This window comes from Artemia franciscana, chromosome 14, assembly GCF_032884065.1.
Source record: "Artemia franciscana chromosome 14, ASM3288406v1, whole genome shotgun sequence".
NCBI lineage: Eukaryota > Metazoa > Arthropoda > Branchiopoda > Anostraca > Artemiidae > Artemia > Artemia franciscana.
Genome location: NC_088876.1, coordinates 35585313 through 35606808, shown reverse-complemented (window position 1 = coordinate 35606808; position 21496 = coordinate 35585313). Strand labels below are relative to the sequence as shown.

The 21496-nt window shown below is 36.2% G+C and overlaps 1 protein-coding gene across 1 annotated transcript in view; it reads left to right on the top strand.

Annotated features, from left to right (window-relative positions):
* The window catches only part of LOC136035646 (peroxiredoxin 2-like), a 40809-nt gene extending 19377 nt beyond the window's left edge, over positions 1 to 21432 (top strand). Inside the window, exons 3-5 of the mRNA XM_065717551.1 lie at positions 1434 to 1550; positions 8642 to 8895; positions 21217 to 21432. Coding sequence (XP_065573623.1) covers positions 1434 to 1550; positions 8642 to 8895; positions 21217 to 21299 — 454 coding nt within the window. The 3' untranslated portion in view covers positions 21300 to 21432. The remainder of the gene's footprint in view (positions 1 to 1433; positions 1551 to 8641; positions 8896 to 21216) is intronic.
* The last annotated feature ends 64 nt before the right edge of the window (positions 21433 to 21496 follow it).

Below are 21496 nucleotides of genomic sequence, written 5' to 3'. Positions count from 1 at the left end.
TTAGAAGGATCTTGTGCTTTAAAATTCTAATTTTAAATTCCGACCAGATCCTGTGACATTGGGGGGAGTTGGAGGGGGAAACCGGAATTCATAGAAAACGTGAAATTTGGGGTATTTTTATTTTACGAATAGGTGATTGGATCTTAATGATATTTGATATTTAGAAGGAATTCATGTCTCAGAGCTCTTATTTCAAATTCCGACCAGATCTTTTGACATTGGGGGGAGTTGGAGGGGGAAATCTTGGAAAACGCTTCGAGTGGAGGAATCGGGATGAAGCTTGGTGGATAGAATAAGCAAATTTCCTTGATACGTGATTGACGTAATTGTACTCGATTCGCTCTCTTTGGGTGAGTTGGGAGGAGGGGTTCAGTGATTTGGCGAGTTTGGTGCTTCTGGACGTACTAGGGCGATGAAAATTGGTAGGCGTGTCAGGGAGCTGCACAAATTGACTTGATAAAGTCGTTTTCCCAGATTCGGCCGTTTGGGGGGCTAAAGGGAGAGGAGAAATTAGAAGAAATTAGGTATTTATAGCTTACGAGTGGGTGATCGGATCTCAATGAATTTTGATATTTAGAAGGACATCGTGACTCGGAGCTCTTATTTTAAATCCTGACCGGCATTAAGCGTCTGATTCGTAGTGCAATTCAAATTTACGTCGACCAGTCATTTTTAACTTTTCCGTGTTTGATGGTGTTCTATCAGTGCGGATGAAGTTTTCGTTTCATAATTTGACTTTAAAATTGACTTTGACTCAAAATTGACTTTAGCGTTGTACCATGTAAGGCCTTTTTGTAGTTTATACTTCAGTAATTTTGTATTTAGTGATTTGCGCTTGTTAAATTTTTCAACAGTGTGTATAAAAATTAGATTGCCACTATTCTGTCAAACTGTTGGCTTGAATACAGTACATAATTGATTCACTTATGGAAACATAGTGAGAATGTATGCCAGTTTCGAAAAGAGTAATAAATATTATTATGTTTTATAATAATAATAATGATATGATAAATAATAATAAATAAATTTAGAATTGGGCTTGCTTGAATCCCCTGCACGCATTAATACCTGCATACACATTTGTATTTTTTCGCTTGTTTTGTGTATGTCACCATGGCCCAATTGAACTTTCGTGTGAATAAATCTATCTATCTATCACAGCGTGGTAACTTAAGTAGCGCAAAAAATTTCGATTTTATTTTTGAATTCCAAATAAAAATTCGGTTGAAGAAGCTAATGAAAGCATTTAACATACCAAACAGTGTTTCAAAAATGCAATTGAAAAAATTCTTCAAGAATACTGTTCTTGGAAAAATCTGGAAGAAACTTTAGGCTGCGTTCACTTGCAGCCAAAATCGTTATTTTGTTTTATTTTGCCATGTGTTCTATTCTAAGAAGACGTCGATAAAAATACTGCTATGACTTTCTTTCAGTACATTTGTCTGTCCCACCGAGATTATCGCCTTCTCAGACAGAGTTAAAGAGTTCCGTGATATTGGTGTCGAAGTCATTGGTTGTTCAACAGACTCGCACTTCAGTCATTTCGCATGGTAAGACACGGAACCTTAATCATGTTTTTCTCTGCACTCCCTCTCTGTCTATCTATCAACTCTTTCTCGCTCCTGTCGTTCCTCTCTCTCTCTCTCTCTCTCTCTCTCTCTCTCTCTCTCTCTCTCTCTCTCTCTCTCTCTCTCTCTCTCTCTCTCTCTCTCTCTCTCTCTCTCTCTTTGTTTTTGTCCTCTCTTTCTCTATGTTGACAGTGTTGGTCTGTTCGTTTTTAGATTTTTGTATTAATAATGTATTTCTAGAGTATTTTTAGTAGTTTTAATCTTTTACAAAACACAAAATTCTACGTATATGAATTTGTTTGTTGTGTGCTCTGAATAATTTTCACTTTACTTTAGGCTCATCAGTTTGTTTTTGTTTAGTTCCTTGTAGTTCGACATATTTTTCTGTGGAAATTGTATTAGAATATAAATTAGAATATTGGAAAATACATTAATAGAATATAGTTAGGTAGTATATTAGGTAGTATATATACTACCTAATGTTAGGTAGTTTGGATTAGTTGGTGTCAAGGCAGAACCACGAATCTCGGTTTTGTAAAATTTTTCAGAGGATGAAAAATTGAATAATTTAAAGGGTAATATACTTACGACCTTGAAAATTTTAGACTAGATAGGACGTTTTTAGTCAAGGGTCCAAATAAACAGGGAATAACTTTTCCCTGTTTCTGTTGCTTACTTTTAGTGAAAATCACCAAACTTGGCTTTGTCCTGTTGCTCCACCATTACCCTAGTGGAAAAGCTGACAAGTCAAAACCACGTATAATGGATGCTATATTGAGACTTGTTTATGATACAATTAGCAAGTTACTTCGAATCAACCTTGGACTTTGTATCTCCCTAGCATGTGATCAAATTTTCAGTCTTCGTGTTGTTCGAGTTCTTATATTCGGATCGATGCTGTGATGTTATGGGAATCCTCCCCTTGGTCAGGTTCCTGTCGACACCCATTCTTATCCCCCTGCATTTTCAGCCCAACAATTAATAAACCCTTCCCGATTACATACTCCCCCGCCTTATCCCTTGTTATCTCCTCCTCCTCTCCGTATACAGAAGTCCTATTTCCTTCCCCCTTACAGTATGCTGCCCCATACCCTCCCTACTCCGCTGCAAACCAGCAATTTCTTGACGGACATGAATCACTATTCCCACCCAGCCCCCCTTTCCCAGCACCTTACGAAACCCCAGCCCATTCGTTTTATCCCTCGTGCCTACCCTGTAAACGTGACTCAGGTCTGAGATTTTTTGCGTCCAATAATTGTCATATAATAAGTCCTCGTGCTTCGTCCATATCCTTGCCCGTCCCCCCACATCCAAATCCACAAAACAAATCCTTCTCTTACCCCTCTCCTCCAAAGCATAATAAAATTAAATTAAAACCCTACCCCCCAGGAAATTCTCAAACCCATCAAGTTTCCCTGTCGCGATTCCCCAATCGGTTTGTTTTTCCTAAACTTTTAGTTACTAATGCTGAAAGTCTTAATTTTGAAAAGCTTACTGAACTCGAGGTGGTTTCAGAATCACATTTGATAGATATTATAGCTGTTACTGAAGTTCAATCCCATGACCCAGGGTCCCTACACCTGACAAATTATTCAGAGTTTATTAAACTCCGTCCTTCAGACCACCCACTCGGGAAAAAAGGTGGCGGAGTTCTGTTTTTTACTAAGAGTCACCTTTACCCAAAGGTTATTCAAGTCCCTAATTTATCCGAGTATGATCAAATCCTCTGGCTAAGTGTTAGACCAAAAGTACTCCCTCGTCCATTTAGTATTATTGCAATAGCTGTTTTCTATTATTCCCCAAATCAAAATATCGAGTCAAAACGTAATTTTGTCCAGCAATTACAGGCAAGTGCTGATTTTGTTATTTCTAAGTACCCCAATGCTGGCCTTTTTTTAGTTGGCGATGCCAACGACCTTGAAATGGATTCCTTTTGTGCTTCACTTAAAGTAAAGCAAATTGTTAAAACACCGACGACTCGGGGAAATACCTCTCTTGATGTTATTTTAACTAATATGTATAATTTTTACAGCCCTCCCTCAACTTTGCCCCCATTATGTGGGAGTTATCATTTTTCCATTCTTTTGTCCCCCTCCTCAACTTTTAAGCATACTTTCTCAAAGACTTATAGCACTTACCGCCCCCTTCAAAATTCTGGTCTTCTTTCTTTTGGTATGTGGCTGAGTACTGAAGATTGGTCCGACATTTATAGTTTACAAAACCTTGATGAGAAAACAGCCACGTTTCATAAAAAGCTAATTGATAAATATCAAATTTGTTTCCCAGAAAAAAGGTTTAAAAGGTGCTCAAGTGACAAACCCTTTATTAATCAAACAATAAAAACACTAATTAGAACCAAATTGAAGCTGTTTAAGAATGGTAAACTCGATCAAGCCAATATATTAAGAAAATCAATTAAAAGAGAAATTCGTAAATTGGCACGATCATACTACAAAAATAAGATCGAAGAATTGTTCACTAATAAGCCAAAAAACTGGTATTCCGAGGTTAAAAAGCTATGTGGCAGGAGTCTTGACCAGCTTTATTTCAACTTACCAGAGCCCCCTGATGTTACTGCAAATAATCTAAATAAATTTCTCGCTTCCATTGTCCAGAGCCTTCCAGCATTGCCAATCCAATTATCAACAGAAGCCCCATCCCTCTTTTTCCCGACTGTTTCCCCGTCTGAGATTGAAAGAAGAATTGATAAACTAAGAAAGACAAGTGTTTGTCCTTTGGATATCCCGTTTCCCCTTATTAGAGCCTTCGGTGTCTTCCTGTCTAAGCCCTTGTCTGTCCTGTTTAACGAAATTACTAAGTCTGGGCAAATTCCAACAATTTGGAAACAGGGTTTTATTACCCCTTTGAAAAAGAAAAATGGAAAGCCTGGCTTTGATGGTGTTCGGCCTATTACGCTTACTCCTATTTTTTCAAAATTGTATGAAGGATTCCTTGCAGATTTGCTAAAGGAAAAAGTCCTACCTCTTACTGACCTGAAACAATTTGGAAACCTAAAATCAACTTCTACTTCCCACTACCTCGTTTCTCTTATTGACCACATCGGGAAAATCCTCGAAAAACCTAATTCCTGGCTAAACTTAATTTCTATTGACCTTCAGAAAGCCTTTGACCTTGTTAACCACAATATTTTAATTGAGAAACTAGAAAGCGAGTTCAATATCGATCCCTTACTGGTAAAATTGGTTGCCTCATTTGTAGCAAATAGATCACAGGTGGTTAAATACCAGAACCATTACTCAAATCCTCTCCCTATCTACAATGGCATACCCCAAGGAACTCTCCTAGGCCCCCTCCTTTTTTCAGTCATGGTTAACAGCCTTGCGAAGGAAGTTCCTGACCGTTGGAAATTTGTTGATGACCTAACGATTGTTGAAAGTTGCTTCAGAAATTTAATAAGCGACCCTATGAGTATTCTCAATGAAATTGGAAGTGAGGCTTTGGACCTAGATATGACCGTAAACCCCTCTAAGTCCATGATAATGCCGATTTGTTTCCTCAAATCCTCGCCCTGTTTTCTTAATCCTATCCCTCCTGAAATTTATGCATCCTCGGTTAAATTACTTGGAGTCACAATTTCGTCAAATTTAAAGTGGGATATCCACGTTAAAGATATCATCCATAAAGCTAATGCGTCTATCGCCCTCCTTAAGCTCCTAAATAAATATAGCGTCCCCCCTTCTCACTCCTTAAGGTTGTACACGTCGTTTGTCCGTCCGCATCTTGAATATGCTTGTCCAGTTTGGCACCCTGGCATCTCCCGTGAAGAATCAGACAAAATTGAGTCAATACAAAAAAGAGCCTTGCGAATAATTTTCAAAGAAGGCAAGGTGCCTTACTCTCTGTTCCTAAAAAAAGCTAGTTTGGAAACCCTTGAGCGAAGGAGGTCGTCGTTGTGCCTCCGTTTTTCAAAAAATGCAATAACGAACCCTCGGACGGCAAGTATTTTCCCCAAACGTCACTCACCATCCAGATTACGACAGCCTCGAGCTGTTTCTGAGCCCATCCCAGTTTTGTCCCCCATTCGTTGCGTTACATCCAGATATAAAAAAAACCTTTGTCCCCTTCATCACAGAAAAAATAAATAAAATAGCCAACTAGTTTCGCCTCCCCCCGTTTTTTTTTTCTCTTTCATGTGAGGTGCTTTAGGTCGTTGTTTGTTTGATTCGTTTGTTCCCACCGATTGTTTATATGTTCTCTTTTAATCCTATTCAACGCTAATTTTATCTCACTCCTTTAGTTTTGTTTTACGACTTACCTTTTCAACTTTCTGACATATTGCCGTTTAATTTTTTCTTTTTTTTGACAAATGAATGGCTTTGCCTTTCTGATTTAGTTGTCTTTGACATTGTTTAACCAGTTTTTTAGTTGTTGTGCTATTTTTATGATTTGTTTTTATTTTTATGGTTTTATGACTCTGGAATGCGAATTCCGGAATGCGTCCCTCGGGGCTTGTGATAGTTATTTTTTGAAATTAAATATCTTATCTTATCTAAGAACATTAATCCCTCACATAGTTGAAATTTTAAATTAATACCCCCCCCCCTTTTTTTTTTCTTTTTTTTCTCACTCCACTCTTATCTTATAGTTTGAGTGTTTATTTTGCAATTGCAAACTTTGTAATTCTTGGTAGCTACATTTTTGTTTAAATTTGTTTTCCCTGTTTTAACTTTACGACTTTTTATCGTTTGACTTTTTATTGATTGCAATTTATGATGTTGTACTGACGCTGAAGTGCGAATTCGGCCCTTTTGGGCTTGTGATAGTCGCTTTGTTGAAATAAATATTATCTTATCTCTTACTTTCTTTCCACGAAGATGTATTAAAGCATTGTTTTTCACTTCGGAAATGTCGGAGTAGATGTAGATGTAGTACTGATGTACTGATAAAAAGTACAGATGTCGAAGTAGATGTAGAAGTAGATGTCTCTATAGACAAGCCGACTTTTACTAGCTCTGCGTTTGCGTAGCTCCAATGATATGGGTGCCTTTATGGAACCGTTCCTAACGGAGTTTGCTCAATGAAACTCCGGTTGAGCATATCTCATAGAGGTTTTGTGCTACCCATTCATTCTTCCAGGCATGGCAGTTAGTTACAGTGTCAAAGGAAAACAACCTCAAAATGGAACGGATCGCACTTGGCTGTGTGGGGTATCATATACTACTGCAAACACAAAAACAAGAAGAACAATAGGGAATTTCTCAAGACAGTGGGAAACAAATTAGAGTGAATATTTCGGCCCATGTCCAAGGGCTGTCCTCAGCAATACAAAAACATATAAGAAGAAACAACTTACAACAGGATAAAATCAATAAAACTAAAATGAAAAACTGAACTACTGACTTATGCATCATGTGATGCATCATTATGTGATCCCTTTTGCATCAGTATGACAAACCATTTTGCATCTTCCGAGCGTGTCGCTAAGCATTACAAGATACTTGATGGTTTCGGTTTTGCTCTTCGGAGCAAAAACGAAATGCCTATGAGCTTTACATCTCTGCTATCAATTTTCTTGATCCAGCTGCTCAGACAACTTGCAAACTCATTAAAAATTATTAGTAGAAAATGTAACCTCGACATAAAAATCTAAATTGATTTTTCTGAAGAAAAAAACAAAGCGTGAATCCCAATTATTGTCTTTTCTTTTGTTTTTGGTAGCCTACTTTTTTCACATGCCTACTGTTTTGAAAGTAATACTTTAAACAATTTGCCAAAAAAAAAAAAAAAAAAAAACTATTAGTGATAGTGCGTGTTGTGACTGATAGTGGGTTTGGTGCAACAACGCTTCCAGACGAGCTACTAGGAGAGGCAGCAAGTACTGCTAAAATTTGATTTTTGCCTAGGTGTAAACAAAGATACATCTATCATTTTCCTTCTAGGCTTTGTATGCTGAGAGGCTTTAGCTGTTGCTCCAGAAGAAAAAGCAAGGTTGATTACTTTCTGGGCATCAGGATCCAAAGCGTGTCAGTTGGTACTGTATGTGCTAGGTCCTGAATAAGTTAATGCGCACATTCAGCATGTATTTGATCACTTTTGGTTGTTTTGTCGCGGCTTTAACCCAAATTGGTATTTAAATCAACAGTAGTCTGCAGTACAGACTCCGACTTCCCTCTTAACTGTCTTCAACTCAACGTCTTTGCCTGGCGTGGGCCGATAGGTTTTTGCCGAACCCTCCCTCGCAGCGCTTTTATTTTTCCGCCGACACCTTCTCTAAACAGATCCACGATACATTTTGCGACGTTGCCAACATATGTTTGTGACATACGGGGCTTTTACGCTAGCTTTATCTCAGGCTATTCAAAGCAGGATTTATCGAAGAATCAATGTTTATTATATGGTTTTGCTGTGACATCGTCAAATTATCTTTTTGGTATTATTATTTAGAGCAAAATGTAAAAGCATTTGTTTGTAATTCATGTTTCAGATCACCGTTTATTCAATAGCTTTTTGGTGGGAAGGGGGGGGGGGGGATTTCTTACTAGGAAAAATATAAATGGATTAAGTTTGCAGATATTTATTATATTAGGCCATCATCATATATAGAATAAGATTTGTTCATTAAGTTTTTATCTCTACTAAGAAATGCCGAATTTTCACTCGATAAAAAAATAGAAGGACCAAAAACAATAATTGTCTAGGTTTTCCCCTGCTATTTCTCAAAAGTAAAGAATTAAATCAAGTAAGACTTAACCAGCAGCAGAAAATATGCGAAAAAAGGACCGTAAATTGCAAAAAGGCGGATAAGATCACGGAATCAGCCAAGACTTAATTTATTTTTATTTTTCGATTTAGATTAATTTTGCGCTAATTTTTAAAAGTTCTCTTGTTTAAGAATAGCAGCAAACACATATTTTTGAATATGCAGCAATGGAGGTATAAACTGCGTCACTACCACCCCTCCCACGGTAGTTTTATCCTTACGTCAGTTTGTTTTGTTACACAAGAAACTAGTCTTTCATCTGACTTAAATTTTCATAGTTCTTTGTGATTTTAGGATAAATTCTTTGTGATTTGTGATTTTAGGATAAATACTTTGTGATTTGTGATTTTAGGATAAATACTCCACGAAAACAGGGTGGTCTTGGAAATATGGATATTCCACTCTTAGCTGACAAGAATTGCAGTGTTGCCAAATCTTATGGAGTTTACTTAGAAGAGGAAGGTGTAACGTTCCGTGGCCTTTTCATCATTGATCCAAAACAAAATCTTCGTCAAGTCACCATCAACGACCTCCCAGTTGGTCGCTCCGTTGATGAAACACTTCGTCTTGTTCAAGCGTTCCAGTTTACTGACAAACATGGAGAAGGTAAATATTATAATTGAACACTAACCCTTTTTAAGCGGTCGTTTGATCTCATGGAATGTGTATCGAGATTAATACCATAGCCTTGTCTTAGTGGAGATAACTTCGAAGACCACACTGCCTTTCCATGACGAAAGTAAAACAGTTCAAAATAGGGATGAAACCTTTTTATTGACAGTAAGCAGATATAAAATTTCTTAACTGGATATTTCGAACACATATACAGTGTTCATCATCAGCAGTAAAACTGTTTTTATCAGCAGTAAAAGTGTTCATCAAAACCCTATTTTGAGCTGTTTTACTTTTGTCTTAGTGGAGTTAAAAGTCTCCCACGTGTGTATGTTCTTTCGTTCCTATGGGATATCAAATAAAAGAGATAGTCGTTGAAAATAGGGAACAAGCTCTTTTGATCGCTAGTTCTGAATTCAAGTGCCTTTTTTAGCGGCTAGAACCAATCAGAGGACAATCTGCTGACCCGCCAATGTCCTGGCATCCCCTAAATGCCACATGATTTGAGACTAAAAAAAAAAACAATTTTTGTCACAACTGTAAAAAATAATAATAATAATAATAATAATGCGTCTCCGGGCGTGTAATGATAAGTGCAGTATCAGGTTGGGGCGTCAGATGAGTTGGGGCGAATGCCCCAACTCATTTCAGTAACCAATTTATAATAGAGGCTTCATAGAACGATCTCAATAGTCGAACATATTACACTTTAATGAAATATGGGTCATACAGGGGTTTTCAATGTATTGAGTCTCAAAGGTCCTCCCATCAACTCCTAAATTCGGGGATTATTTAAGGAAAAGTCTTAAAGTGTTACATTTTAATCTTAAAAAATCATTTAGACACAAGCAGTAGACAAAGGGGCGTAATGGTCCCATTTTACCCCTTCAGTGGAAATTTAGTCTTTATAAATCTTGTCAAAACTAAGATAAGTCTGCATAATTCAAGTATCCACAGAAACTGACCACTTGATTTGAGAAAATTAGCTCCAACTTTGCCCCCCCCCCCCCAAGACTTTGACAAAATTACGGCACTTCTAGGCAAATAGACTTATTTTTGGTCCTACATGCATGGTGTACTAAAAGCTTCCTTACGATTGGGATTAGTGTGACCATACAATGATTGGTCAAATGATTATGTAATTTCTTTAGTGTTACTGATACAACAACCTATGTTTTCCTAGTGAAACGTTTTGGACTACATACTTACTTACTTACTTAAGACTAGACACAGGGTATTCAGCCCAACTCGGCATTACGAAGCTGCTGGATTGAATGTTTCCATGGAGTTCTGTGATTGGTCGAAGAAATTCCATTCACGCCTTGTCCCAATTGTGACCATGCTTTCGGAATCCCCCAAACGATTCGACATCCTTTCTGACGACGTTATACCAAGATTTCATCTGGCCACCTTTTTTTTCTTTTTTCTTTTTTTCTTTTTTTTTCACGAAGAAGCGGGGGCTACATAGTACCTGGCGTGCGGGAGTTTCTTCCGTGCGCCTCATTCCGTGACCTAGCCATTTGAGATGTCTTTTTTTGATCATGATGGAAATATCACGCTTTTGTTCGCGCAATTTCATTAGCCGTCCGTCATTTCATCAATCGTCATATTTCGTGGAACACAAGTTCCAGGTCGCTATCTTTAGGCTTCGAATGCTCGAGCTGTACCATAGTTTCACCTCTCTATAAATAGCCAAGATTCATGAACGGCATTTTGTTTTTTGCTGTTTTTAAAGCCACATTTGTCCTACAAAAATGGAAAAATGAAAAGACCAGTCCCTGATTTGAATAGCTTGTAGCAACACTAATCTCATTTTAGCTTACCAGACCTTAGATTCTCAAGAGCCAGGAATGGCGTATAGGGCGTCTAGGAATCCTTGCCAGATATCACGGAGCTGAGCTGTTGCCCTGACGTCCTCCCACTGTGGTTGAAGAGATGTTCCCCTCTTCAGACCCGAGCTTGTTTATCGTAATTCAAACAGTAGGTTGTACAAAAAATGTGGTTCAATCCAGCTTTCTTGGGCTATAGTGAGAAAAAGGCTGAGATGTCTAGGGCACGTTCTGTGGATGAAGGATGACAGGTTGTCGGAAAGTAGGTCGTCCGTGGTTGGGGTAAAAGGAAGTCATAAGGAAAGATTTAAGGGAAATGGGAACTTCCTAGGAAGATGTAAAGATTGGGGCTTTTAATTGAGTGGAATGGAGGAGGAGCGTCCGTAGCTATGTCGAGCTCAGGTGGCTTGGGGCTGCGGTGAGTTGTTAGTAGTAGCATAAGTTTGTATCTTTTGCGAGATTCATATTGAAGATGGTGAAACATTTCTTGCTTCTCCCCAGCACCACCACATTTTACCACAAGATGATGCAGTGAATAGCCTAACCAGGTCAAAGCTGAAATCAAACCCCATTAAGTTTAAGACAAACCAATATAGAAGGGGGTTCGTTCCCTATTTTGTGGAAGCCTATAACAAGTCATAGTAATTTAATACATGTAAATGTGTTTTTATTGTTTTTAAGTTAGAGTATGTCTAAATAAACCCAAGTCTTAAGTTTTAAACTTCTATCTTTTTTTTTTATTTAAAAGATTGTGTCTTAAATTTCTAGTCTCGCCAGTCAGTCGAAATTCTATCTGTAAAAGTTCAAAATTGTTCTCTTTATAAAAGTATTGAGATCGGCATTAGTCGTGTGTAATTCTGATTTTACTGCAAGTGTAATTATAATGTAATCCTGGCATAAGCTAAGACGAACAAAAATCAATGTAAAAAAAGAATAAAATCAAGTTTGAATATTGAATTTGATAACGTAATTATAAAAATATGTAGAACAATGAACACAAGGAGTCTAACCTAAAGAATTAGAAAAATGGAGCAAAAATATTCTGTTGTTATGTTTTCGGTCTGAATGTGTTTACACGCTCATTTTGATTTTACATACATGGCAGTATATAGGTTTCCTTACTTGTTGTTCTTTCATAACCAAAATAAGAAATACTCATAAGCAAGGGCACATCCAGGTTTTTGGTCGAGGGGGGGGGGTTAACAAAAAACTTCGAAAAACGCCTCAATTTTGTTTATATGCATTTTTGTTAGGTTTTTATGTGTCGGACAGTTTGGGGGGGGGGTCAGACCCTCAGTCCCCTGGATACGGCCTTGCTCATTTGGATGTGTTGTTATTCTCAATGTAGCTCATGTCATTGTGTGAGGGTATCTTAGAGTCTTGAGTCGTTTCTTCTGCTTGGAAGCTTGGGATGTCGTCTGTAAATGTTGTGGCTTGTTTGTTTACGCGACCTGCTCCTAGAGAAAATTTAACTGAAAACGGACTGGATATAAAGCTTTAAAGCTCTTCCAATGAATCCTCAAAGACCTTAGTGAATTAATATTCGGTCATCCTCGCTTCCATGTCTACATCACAGTAACGAACTTTCAAGCTTGTTCAATGGTACTAAATTACACTGGTCTATATATATGTGTTCAACCCACCATATACACTGAATGTCTTCATTTAGTGAGAAGTCATTAAATTGAATTCAGATTGAAATTGAATTAAATTTTAAAATTTAATTGAATTGAATTAAATTGAACTCTGAATTCAGTTTCGATGTTAGAATGTATCTTAACTTTGACTTTTTGTCGTACGTCCTATCTAAAGCATTCTCTTTTGAACTAATTTATAGCTAATTGGATTGTTAATTTCGTAGCCTCATTTTTGAAGCATACATTTGCAGGGTCTGAAGAAGTGAATAGTTCGAACTCGGTTTATTCTGACCAAGTCTTGACGAATAATTCATCAGTTATCAAGTGATGGTCAGTGAATATCCTTCAATGATTAAGGCATATTAGAGACAGTGAGTTGGACTATATGGATGACAAATTAGTGTGATTCATGACAAACATTTCGACCATGTGTTGCTTAATGATCGATTTTTACAGATCGAAGAGCACCTACGCGATCTCAAGAGGAAATCGAAGAGATGGCGCTGCATTCAGAAGACGCGCCAAGAAATGCTAAGAGAATGAAACAAGAGAATACATGCTTAGATAATGCTGTCAATTTAGTGATTGTTAAAAGTGAGAGTGACCCTGATATTTTAGGTATATCGTACCATACAGGAGAAAGTGATGCTGGAGATAGTTTTATTCATGAAATTAATACCTCTGGTGAGGAATTAGGTCCAAGCTCTTCGGGTTCAGTTTTAAATTGGCACTCATATCCAGTGAAGAATGAGATGGAGAATCATGTCTTTTCTAGTAAAAATAACTCAGATGATGAACCATTTCCAGAAGATACGTTTAATTATTCAGGATTAAGACATGCAGTAAGTGAAGGATCTGAGATTGAGAGAGTAGCAGACTTTCAAATATTGCAAGAGTCTGCTAGCAATTATTCAAATGACTGGGACGTCAATTATCCAACGCAGGTTTTTGGTCGTATGAGCAAAGATGATAGAAAACGGAAACGTTTGAAAGGGGAATCCTATTTTACTACTGGCGGCAAATTTGTTGCAGGTAGGCAAGTTGAAATGGTTCCGTGTAAGTGTCCGTTTAAATGTCATGAGAGGATTTCAAATGATCAGGCGAAGGTTCTTTTTGCGGAGTTCTGGAGTCTTGATGACATTGAAAAGAAGAGGAAATATTTGGCCGAATTGATTGACAGCAGTGAAGTCAAAAGACGATGTAAATCAAAGTCAACGGGCAAAGTTGACGGGCAGACTAAGGAGATTCAAAGTCAAAAGACTTCTTCAAAATCTGATCTGCGACGCACTATATCATACCAGTATTTTCTTATGGTGGATAATGTCAGAATCAGAGTTTGTCAAGCCTTTTTCAGAGGTGTACTTGCTGTGACTGAAAAGTTTGTTCGAATTTGTTTGAATAAAAGACGTACGAGTGGGATTTTAGCTGACATGCGTGGAAAACATACTCCATGGAATAAACTAAATGAAGAGGAATTCCATTTTGAAACGATTCCTGTGCAAACTGTTCTGTCTGTTGAAAATCTGCCGCATGATGTAAACGATTCGCAGTCACAGACTAGTTTTTGAGCCAGTTTAAGTCAAGTATGTTTGCGATATCAAACAAGTATATTCTTGCGAAATTCAAACGTGCATAGTGGAGTATTTAATCGGTAAATTTGTGAAAATGTAGTGTCATTTAAGGTGACACACATAGTTATGTGAAAATGGTGATATATTATGCCAGAAAACATAAATTGTACTTCTTCTGAAGAAAGCACCTGGAATCCTTAACAGGCTCCTTTTTGGCTTCCAACGTTCATCTTACATTGCACAAAATACATAATACAATAATCAATTACAATTCAGGACATAATACATAATTTAATTGGATTGCGGATAGTGCAAGTACTCGAGCTGCCGTTTAATTATTCTATAGTGAATTCTTCCAAATTTAAATTAATTTCGTTACTGACTGACTTATTTTGCAATTACTTTTATGATCTGTTCTCTTTATCTATTTATGTTGGCGTGTTTACCAGTTGGGGATATTCGACGCACTCCTTATGAATGCCATTCCAGGGGAAATGTTTTTGTTGTTTCTCTTTGGCTTATTCAAAAAAGCTTTGTAAATTAGTTTACAAAGTCTAAAATCTAAAATTCGAACGTTAAAAAAGGAGGAAAGCAAAATAATTGAGGACCGATAGTTTGAATAACAAAGAGTATTCCTGCATCCTCCCCATATCCAGGATTTGTTTCGAAGGGGGTTTTACAAAAGGATTTTTTTGTTGTGTGGGTTAAAAAAAAAAAAAAAAAAAAAAAACAACTAAAAAACGCATCATTTGTTTATTGTACTGATTTTGTTACGTTTTTTATGAGTCGAGAGGGTTTCAAACACCCTAACCCCCCATTACCTTGTACACAATCTTGATCTTCCACTCTCCTACTTTTGTCTTCCTCATAATATTCCGTTGGTGCTACCATCGCATTTTGACGGCATTGTATTCTCAATTTTCTTCTCTTTTTACATATATAGTTTATATATGATGCCGAAAACCATTCATACTTCATAAGAAGCAGAATAATTGGAGTTAACACATTTTGTATGCAACCCCGCTACACTATACACCCCCCCCCCCAATGTCCAAATATACAGTCAAAATTATATATTTCCCATGTATTCTCCCAATGCATCTCTCATGTTTCAACCCGTGTACCTGTAAATTGATTAAACCCGTGTACTGTAAACTGTGATGAAACAAGATCCGGAAAAACAAGTAACGAGTGGCAGAATGCATTGAAAATATATACTTTGGGCTATATATTTGTGAATTGTGGGGGGGGGCAAAGTATAGCGGTGCTGCATGCACACTGTGTTAACTACAATTATTCTGCATATTGTGAAGTACTAATTGTTTTCATACCTCGTTTCCTTCTCTTAAGGTCCTTCTCTAGGCTTATACCTTAATTGTTTTGTTGTTTTTTAAAAATGCTCTTTTTTTCAAAGGACGAAACTTTTCTTTCCTGGGGAAATATCCTTCGAATTCACCTTAAACGCTGTTACTGATTTCTGATAAAGTTGATGTGAAGGTCTCAGCTATTTATTATTTTACATTTGAAAATTCATCTTCTAGCCTGTAAATGTGGCTGTCTAGCTGGAAAAAAAATACTGCTGTTGACAACTTCATTTTTTTGAAAAAATGATGTCATTCATAAATGATGTCATTTATTTTACTGCTCTTCCTTGCTGTGTTTACATTTTTTAAATCGTTGATCTGTGCTTAATCGTTAAATTCTATTACTCTCTATAAGACATATTGTTCTTATTTTGAATGTGCTGTATGTACAGTTCAAACACTCCACTATTTTTACGACTAGGAAACTGTTCTAACAGTATATTTGAACTTAGAAAGTATGTCTTTGTGAAATGTTTTTGTATTACTCTTTTTTTTCTATCGAAGTTTAGCGTGTCTGTATTTAAACTATGTTGATGATCTTTTAACTACTTCAGTTTTCTAACTCGTCTTTTTCCCCTATAATTAAAAATATTTTGACGCTAATTGTTATTCACTGTCTGTCAAGTAGCCTACGTACTTAAGACAGTTTTATTTAAAAACAAGGAATCACTTTTCAAGTATCAGCTACTCTGCTCTTACTGTGTTCTTGTGACATTATAGCTTAAACAATACACTATTACTACTTTTCCATTGCAGCGCCAAGCCGTGTGAGTTCACGCTCCTCTTCCACCTCAGTATAATCAAAGCATCACTTTTAACACCCTTCCATGAAGTTCAAATCTCCTTTGAATATAAACATCAACAACAAGAAGAACAATAGGGAATTCTTTTCGCAAGACAGTGGAATTTTATGTCTGAATGAATATTTAGACCGTCCCATCTTCAGAAAAACATAAATATATGAAATAAAGAGACTTAAAGGAAAATACGTTAATATTACATTATAAGTAGGGATGCTGGGACTTTTATTTTTTCATTTTAGTTTCAGTGGTTGTATTTTATTGTTAGTCTCATTTCTTTCATATACTTATGTTTTTCTGAGGATGGTCCTCGGACATAGGGTCAAAATATTCATTCAAATAAAGAATTCTACTTTCTTGAAAACAGAATTCCCGATTGTTCTTCTTGTTTGTTCATGTTTATGATGAAAAGACAGTGTGGTTTTCCTCGCTATTTACTCCTTTAAATACTCACTTACAACCTGTTCCTTTTCTGTTTGGGGATGAACCATTATTGCCAGTTGCTTGGTCTAAAGTTGCGCCGGCTAAAAGTGGAAATGCACCGAAAGTTCCATTTTTCTAATGGAAATGTGCCGAATGAACAATTTTTCCCTCAAAATGTGCCGATTCCAAAAATTCATTGCCCAGCCGCCAGAAAAAAGCGCCAAAATGGTGCAAATGTGCTCCATCTGGCCACTCTAGGATTAATGGCTTTTCGTTTGGCCGCCGATAGATGAAAAAAAAAGCACGATCTTTGCCAATCTGCCATCCTTCATCCTGAAAGGATAGCCTAGCCATATTAACCTGTCTTTCAGTATAGCCATTGAAAGTCTAATTGCACCAGTTTTTGCGTGTAACTCATTATTTGATATGCTCTTAGCCGAAGGAGCACCTCAAGCTATTCATATTTATTTTTGTTAAATTTTCACCAGTCCGATAAATGTTTCGGAGAGGGGGCTCAAATCCCTAAGCCCCCCCCCCCTTTTTTTGTGGATACGGCCTTGATAGACTATGTGTATAATTTAAAATCTGTCAAACAAGTACCTAAAATTGAGCATTTCCTCTGGAAAACATTTAACAAATATTCCTCAACTATTTGAAACGCCCACCTTCCTGGACTATTTTTGACCACTGTCTTTACTATGGTTTCTAATATTCAAGTCTAGTTAAGAGGCTCATTTTCCTATCCTTCTAAACTAATTCTGACTGAAAAATGTCATATTCCTTGGCTTTTCTAATTTTTACGTCTTCAATGGATCCACTATCTTTACTAATGATACTGCCCGGTTTTCCAATTTCCTTATTGCCTCATTTCAGTTTTTCATCCTTATTTATTCATATTATAAACTATATATTATATACATTAATTATATATTATAGTTAATGTTAATACTCCGACTATCTCTTCTTGTACTCTTACTTCTCGAAACCTCCAAGAATCTACACATTTCGTTAATTTTTTTTCAGTTTTAATATGAAGTTTCATATCATTTCAGTTTTTCATCCTTAATTATTCGTATTATAAACTACATAGTCATCTAAACATCAATTATATATTATAATTAATGTTAATACTCTGACTACCTCTTCTTGTTCTCTGACTTCTCGAAACCTCCAAGCATCTACACATTTCGTTAATTTTTAGGAGCTTTATTAAATGTTTTGTATCAGCTGAATCAAATACATGTTCATAATCTGTAAAAACGATGACTAGAAAGATCTGATGGCTCAGATAGTTCTCTATTATTAATCTAAGACTGAGAATTAGGTCATGTATCTTCCCTTCTTCCTAAAACCTGCCGTTCCCTTAAGCTGTTTTCTACAGGAATTAAGCTACTGTTAGTTTAATTACATTATTCTTTTTATTTTACCATATTCTTTTCTTTTGGTTCACAGGTGGAAGTCAGAACTTAGAGTTTTTTTTTATTGGAAAAATAAATACCTCATTATAAATAAAACCTCAAATATAATAAAACCTCATTATAAATAAATAACCTCATTATTTGAACCAGAATCTGAACCAGAAATAAAACCTCATTATATATAAAACCTCAAATATAATATAACTTCATTATAAATAAGTAACCTCATTATTTGAAACGGAATCCGAACCAGAAATAAAACCTCATTATATATAAAACCTCATTATAAATAAATAACCTCATTATTTGAACCAGAATCTGAACCAGAAATAAAACCTCATTATATATAAAACCTCAAATATAATATAACTTCATTATAAATAAGTAACCTCATTATTTGAAACGGAATCCGAACCAGAAATAAAACCTCATTATAAATAAATAACCTCATTATTTGAACCAGAATCTGAACCTCATCATATGTAGACCTTTTCACTAAACTGAAAGGCAACACTTGTTAATTGTGATAACCACACGCTTAATTGAATAATTATAATAGAAGTACATAATAGCTTAATAGAAATAAGCTTCTAATAGAAGTAACTAACTTTAAGGGGAAAATATGAACTTGAAAAGCGATTAATGGATTTAATGAAAGAAAAATTTGGGGGAGGGGGATGAAGTTATTTTTAATATTTATGATTTAACACAGTCCTTTGTATGCTTAATTCTTGCATTAAGCGTGATTCCCGCCCAAGAAGGTGGGGCCGTATAATAAGAGACACCATATAAAGATTCGTTGATGCTCATCTGTAAAATCGGAAAAAAGTGTACAGAACACTTTTACACAGTGTTACAAATCTGACTACTAAAATTTTAAAGTTTCATTCCCATTATTTTTTAATATGATATTCAGAATTATTCTAAATACAGTGGATATCATCACTAAACTCAAAGGCCACACTTGTTAATTGTGATAACCGCACGCTTAAACTAGTTGGAGTTGAATGTGTTAGTATCTGTTGAGACGTTTTCCAGTACAGAGCAAGCGATCTATTTACACTTTTCCCAGCCTACACTTCAACGGCTTAAGATGTTGTTAGATTGTCCGTTAATTCAGTCTGAAAATCGATAGAGTTCTAGAGTTGAAGCTGCGAGGCCCATTCATAATAATATAGAAAAACCTTCTGTAATTACATTATTCTTTTTGTTTTAGCATATTCTTTCTTTTTGTTTCCTAGCATGTTTGAACTTACAAAAACTGTCGTCAGTTTGAAAGATTTTTCCTAAAATTTAGCGTTTCAAACAGTTCGTGATAACGAACTGTAGTAAGGAGCGACCCGGCTCAATAGTAACCGAAACTCTAAAAAACGAAAATTTTATAACAATAGCTACATCAAAAGAATCGCATTTTAATGCTGATTTTAAATATATAAGTTACGAGCCTGAGAAATGCCTTATTTAAGAAAATAGAGGGATCGCCCCTTAAAAGACATTGAATCTTAACGAAAATCACACCATCAGATTAAGCGTATCAGAGAACCGTACAGTAAAAGTTCCAAGCTCCTATCTACAAAAATGTAGAATTTTGCATTTTTTGCCACAAGAAGATCACGGGTGCGTGTTTATTTGTTTGTTGTTGTTTTTCCCCAGGGGTGTTCGTATCGACCCAGTAGTCCTAGAATGTCGTGAGAGGGCTCTCATTCTAACGGAAATTGAAAGTTCTAGTGCCCTTTTTAAGTGACCAAAAAAATTGGAGGGCACCTAGGCCCCCTCGCACGCTCATCTTTTTCCCAAAGTCACTGGATCAAAATTCCGAGATGGCCATTTTATTCAACATAGTCGAAAAACCTAATAACTATGTCTTTTGGGATTACTTACTCCCCCACAGTCCCCGTGGGAGGGGCTGCAAGTTACAAACTTTGACCAGTGTTTACATATAGTAATGGTTATTGGGAAGTGAACATACGCTTTCAGGGGGATTTTTTGGTTGGGGAAGGGGTTACGCGGGGGGAACTTTCCATAGGGAAGAAAATTTTCATGAAGGGGGTGCAGGATTTTTTTAGCATTTTTTTTTTTTAAGAACAATGAAAAAATGAATATGAAAAAGTTTTTCAACTGAAAGTAAGGAGCAGCATCAAAACTTAAAACGAACAGAAATTATTACGCATATGAGGGTTTTACCTCCTCCTAATACCTCGCTCTTTACGCTAAAGTAATTTTATTAATTTCAGCTATTTATTCTACGGCCTTTGTGATTCAGCGGTCATTCTTACGGAGTTGGGACAAAATTTAAGCTTTAGTGTACCCCCTTCATATGCGTGATAAAAACATACGAATATAGAAGTTCGTTATGTAAGTTAATTCGTAAGTTACGTGTATTTTTACTAACACAAACGGTTCGTAAAAAATTAGAAGTTCTATTTGCCTTTTTATATAACCAAAAAAGTGGACGGTAACTAGGCCTACTTTCCGCTCTTTTTTTCTCAAAATCGTCCGATAAAACTATGAGGAAGCTTACCCATAAAAATAAATTAATATGCAAATTTCGTTTTAATTATTCATGTGCGAAAAGAGCCAAAATCAAAACATGCATTAATTCAAAAACGTTCAGAAATTAAATAAAAAAAACAAGCTTTTTTAACTGATAGTAAGGAGCAATATTAAAAATTAAAACGAACAGAAATTACTCCGTATTTGAAAGGGACTGTTCCCTCCTGGACGCCTCTTTACGCTAAAGTTTTTTACTGTTTTAAAAAATAGAGTTGAGAGAAGCTCTCGTCAACATGACGGGTTTAACGTTTAACAAGTTAAAACCCGTCGACATGAATAATCGGAAGTCGTAAGTGGTCCAGACAATTCGTATACACATTTTTACCCCGGTATGTTTGAAGTTTTGTTATTTGCTCATTTACAAGAAAAAAGATTAGACTGGGAAAACGAGTTTGATAAATTCTCATTTTTTAAATGAAAGTTGCGGTTGCAAAGTCAATAATACATTCGTTTTTAAGTATAATATTTTACACCCTAACTGCACCCCTTCATTGGATTTTTCACTGTCGTTAAAAGGTTATTTTGCTCTTTGAACTAACAAGATTGCCGATAACTGTCTATACCATTTTATACCTAAGTGGATCTCTGGACCTAAGAGAATCTCTAGCAGCATTTGAGTGGTTCCTCGAAAAATTTAATGGTATGTCTTTTGATTCTGATCAAGTTGATACGATCTCTGCGTTTATTTTACAACTAAGGTTTTTCGTTGTTTTTTTTTAGTATGCCCTGCTGGATGGAAGCCAGGTGACAAGACCATGAAAGCGGATGTTCACAAAAGCAAAGAATACTTTGCATCAGCATAGATCCATTCTTTTTGCCATTATTACTACTGTGATTGATGCCATTTTGTGACGAATGGTAAGGTGAGGGTAGAGAGTGTTCTTTGTCTTGAGATTCATCTTTTATAAAACAGAAAATAAATCAAAATTTATTGCACCTTGTCAATTTTTGAAAAGAATTAGTTTAATCTAGAATAGTTGTATCTGTATTTATTATAATG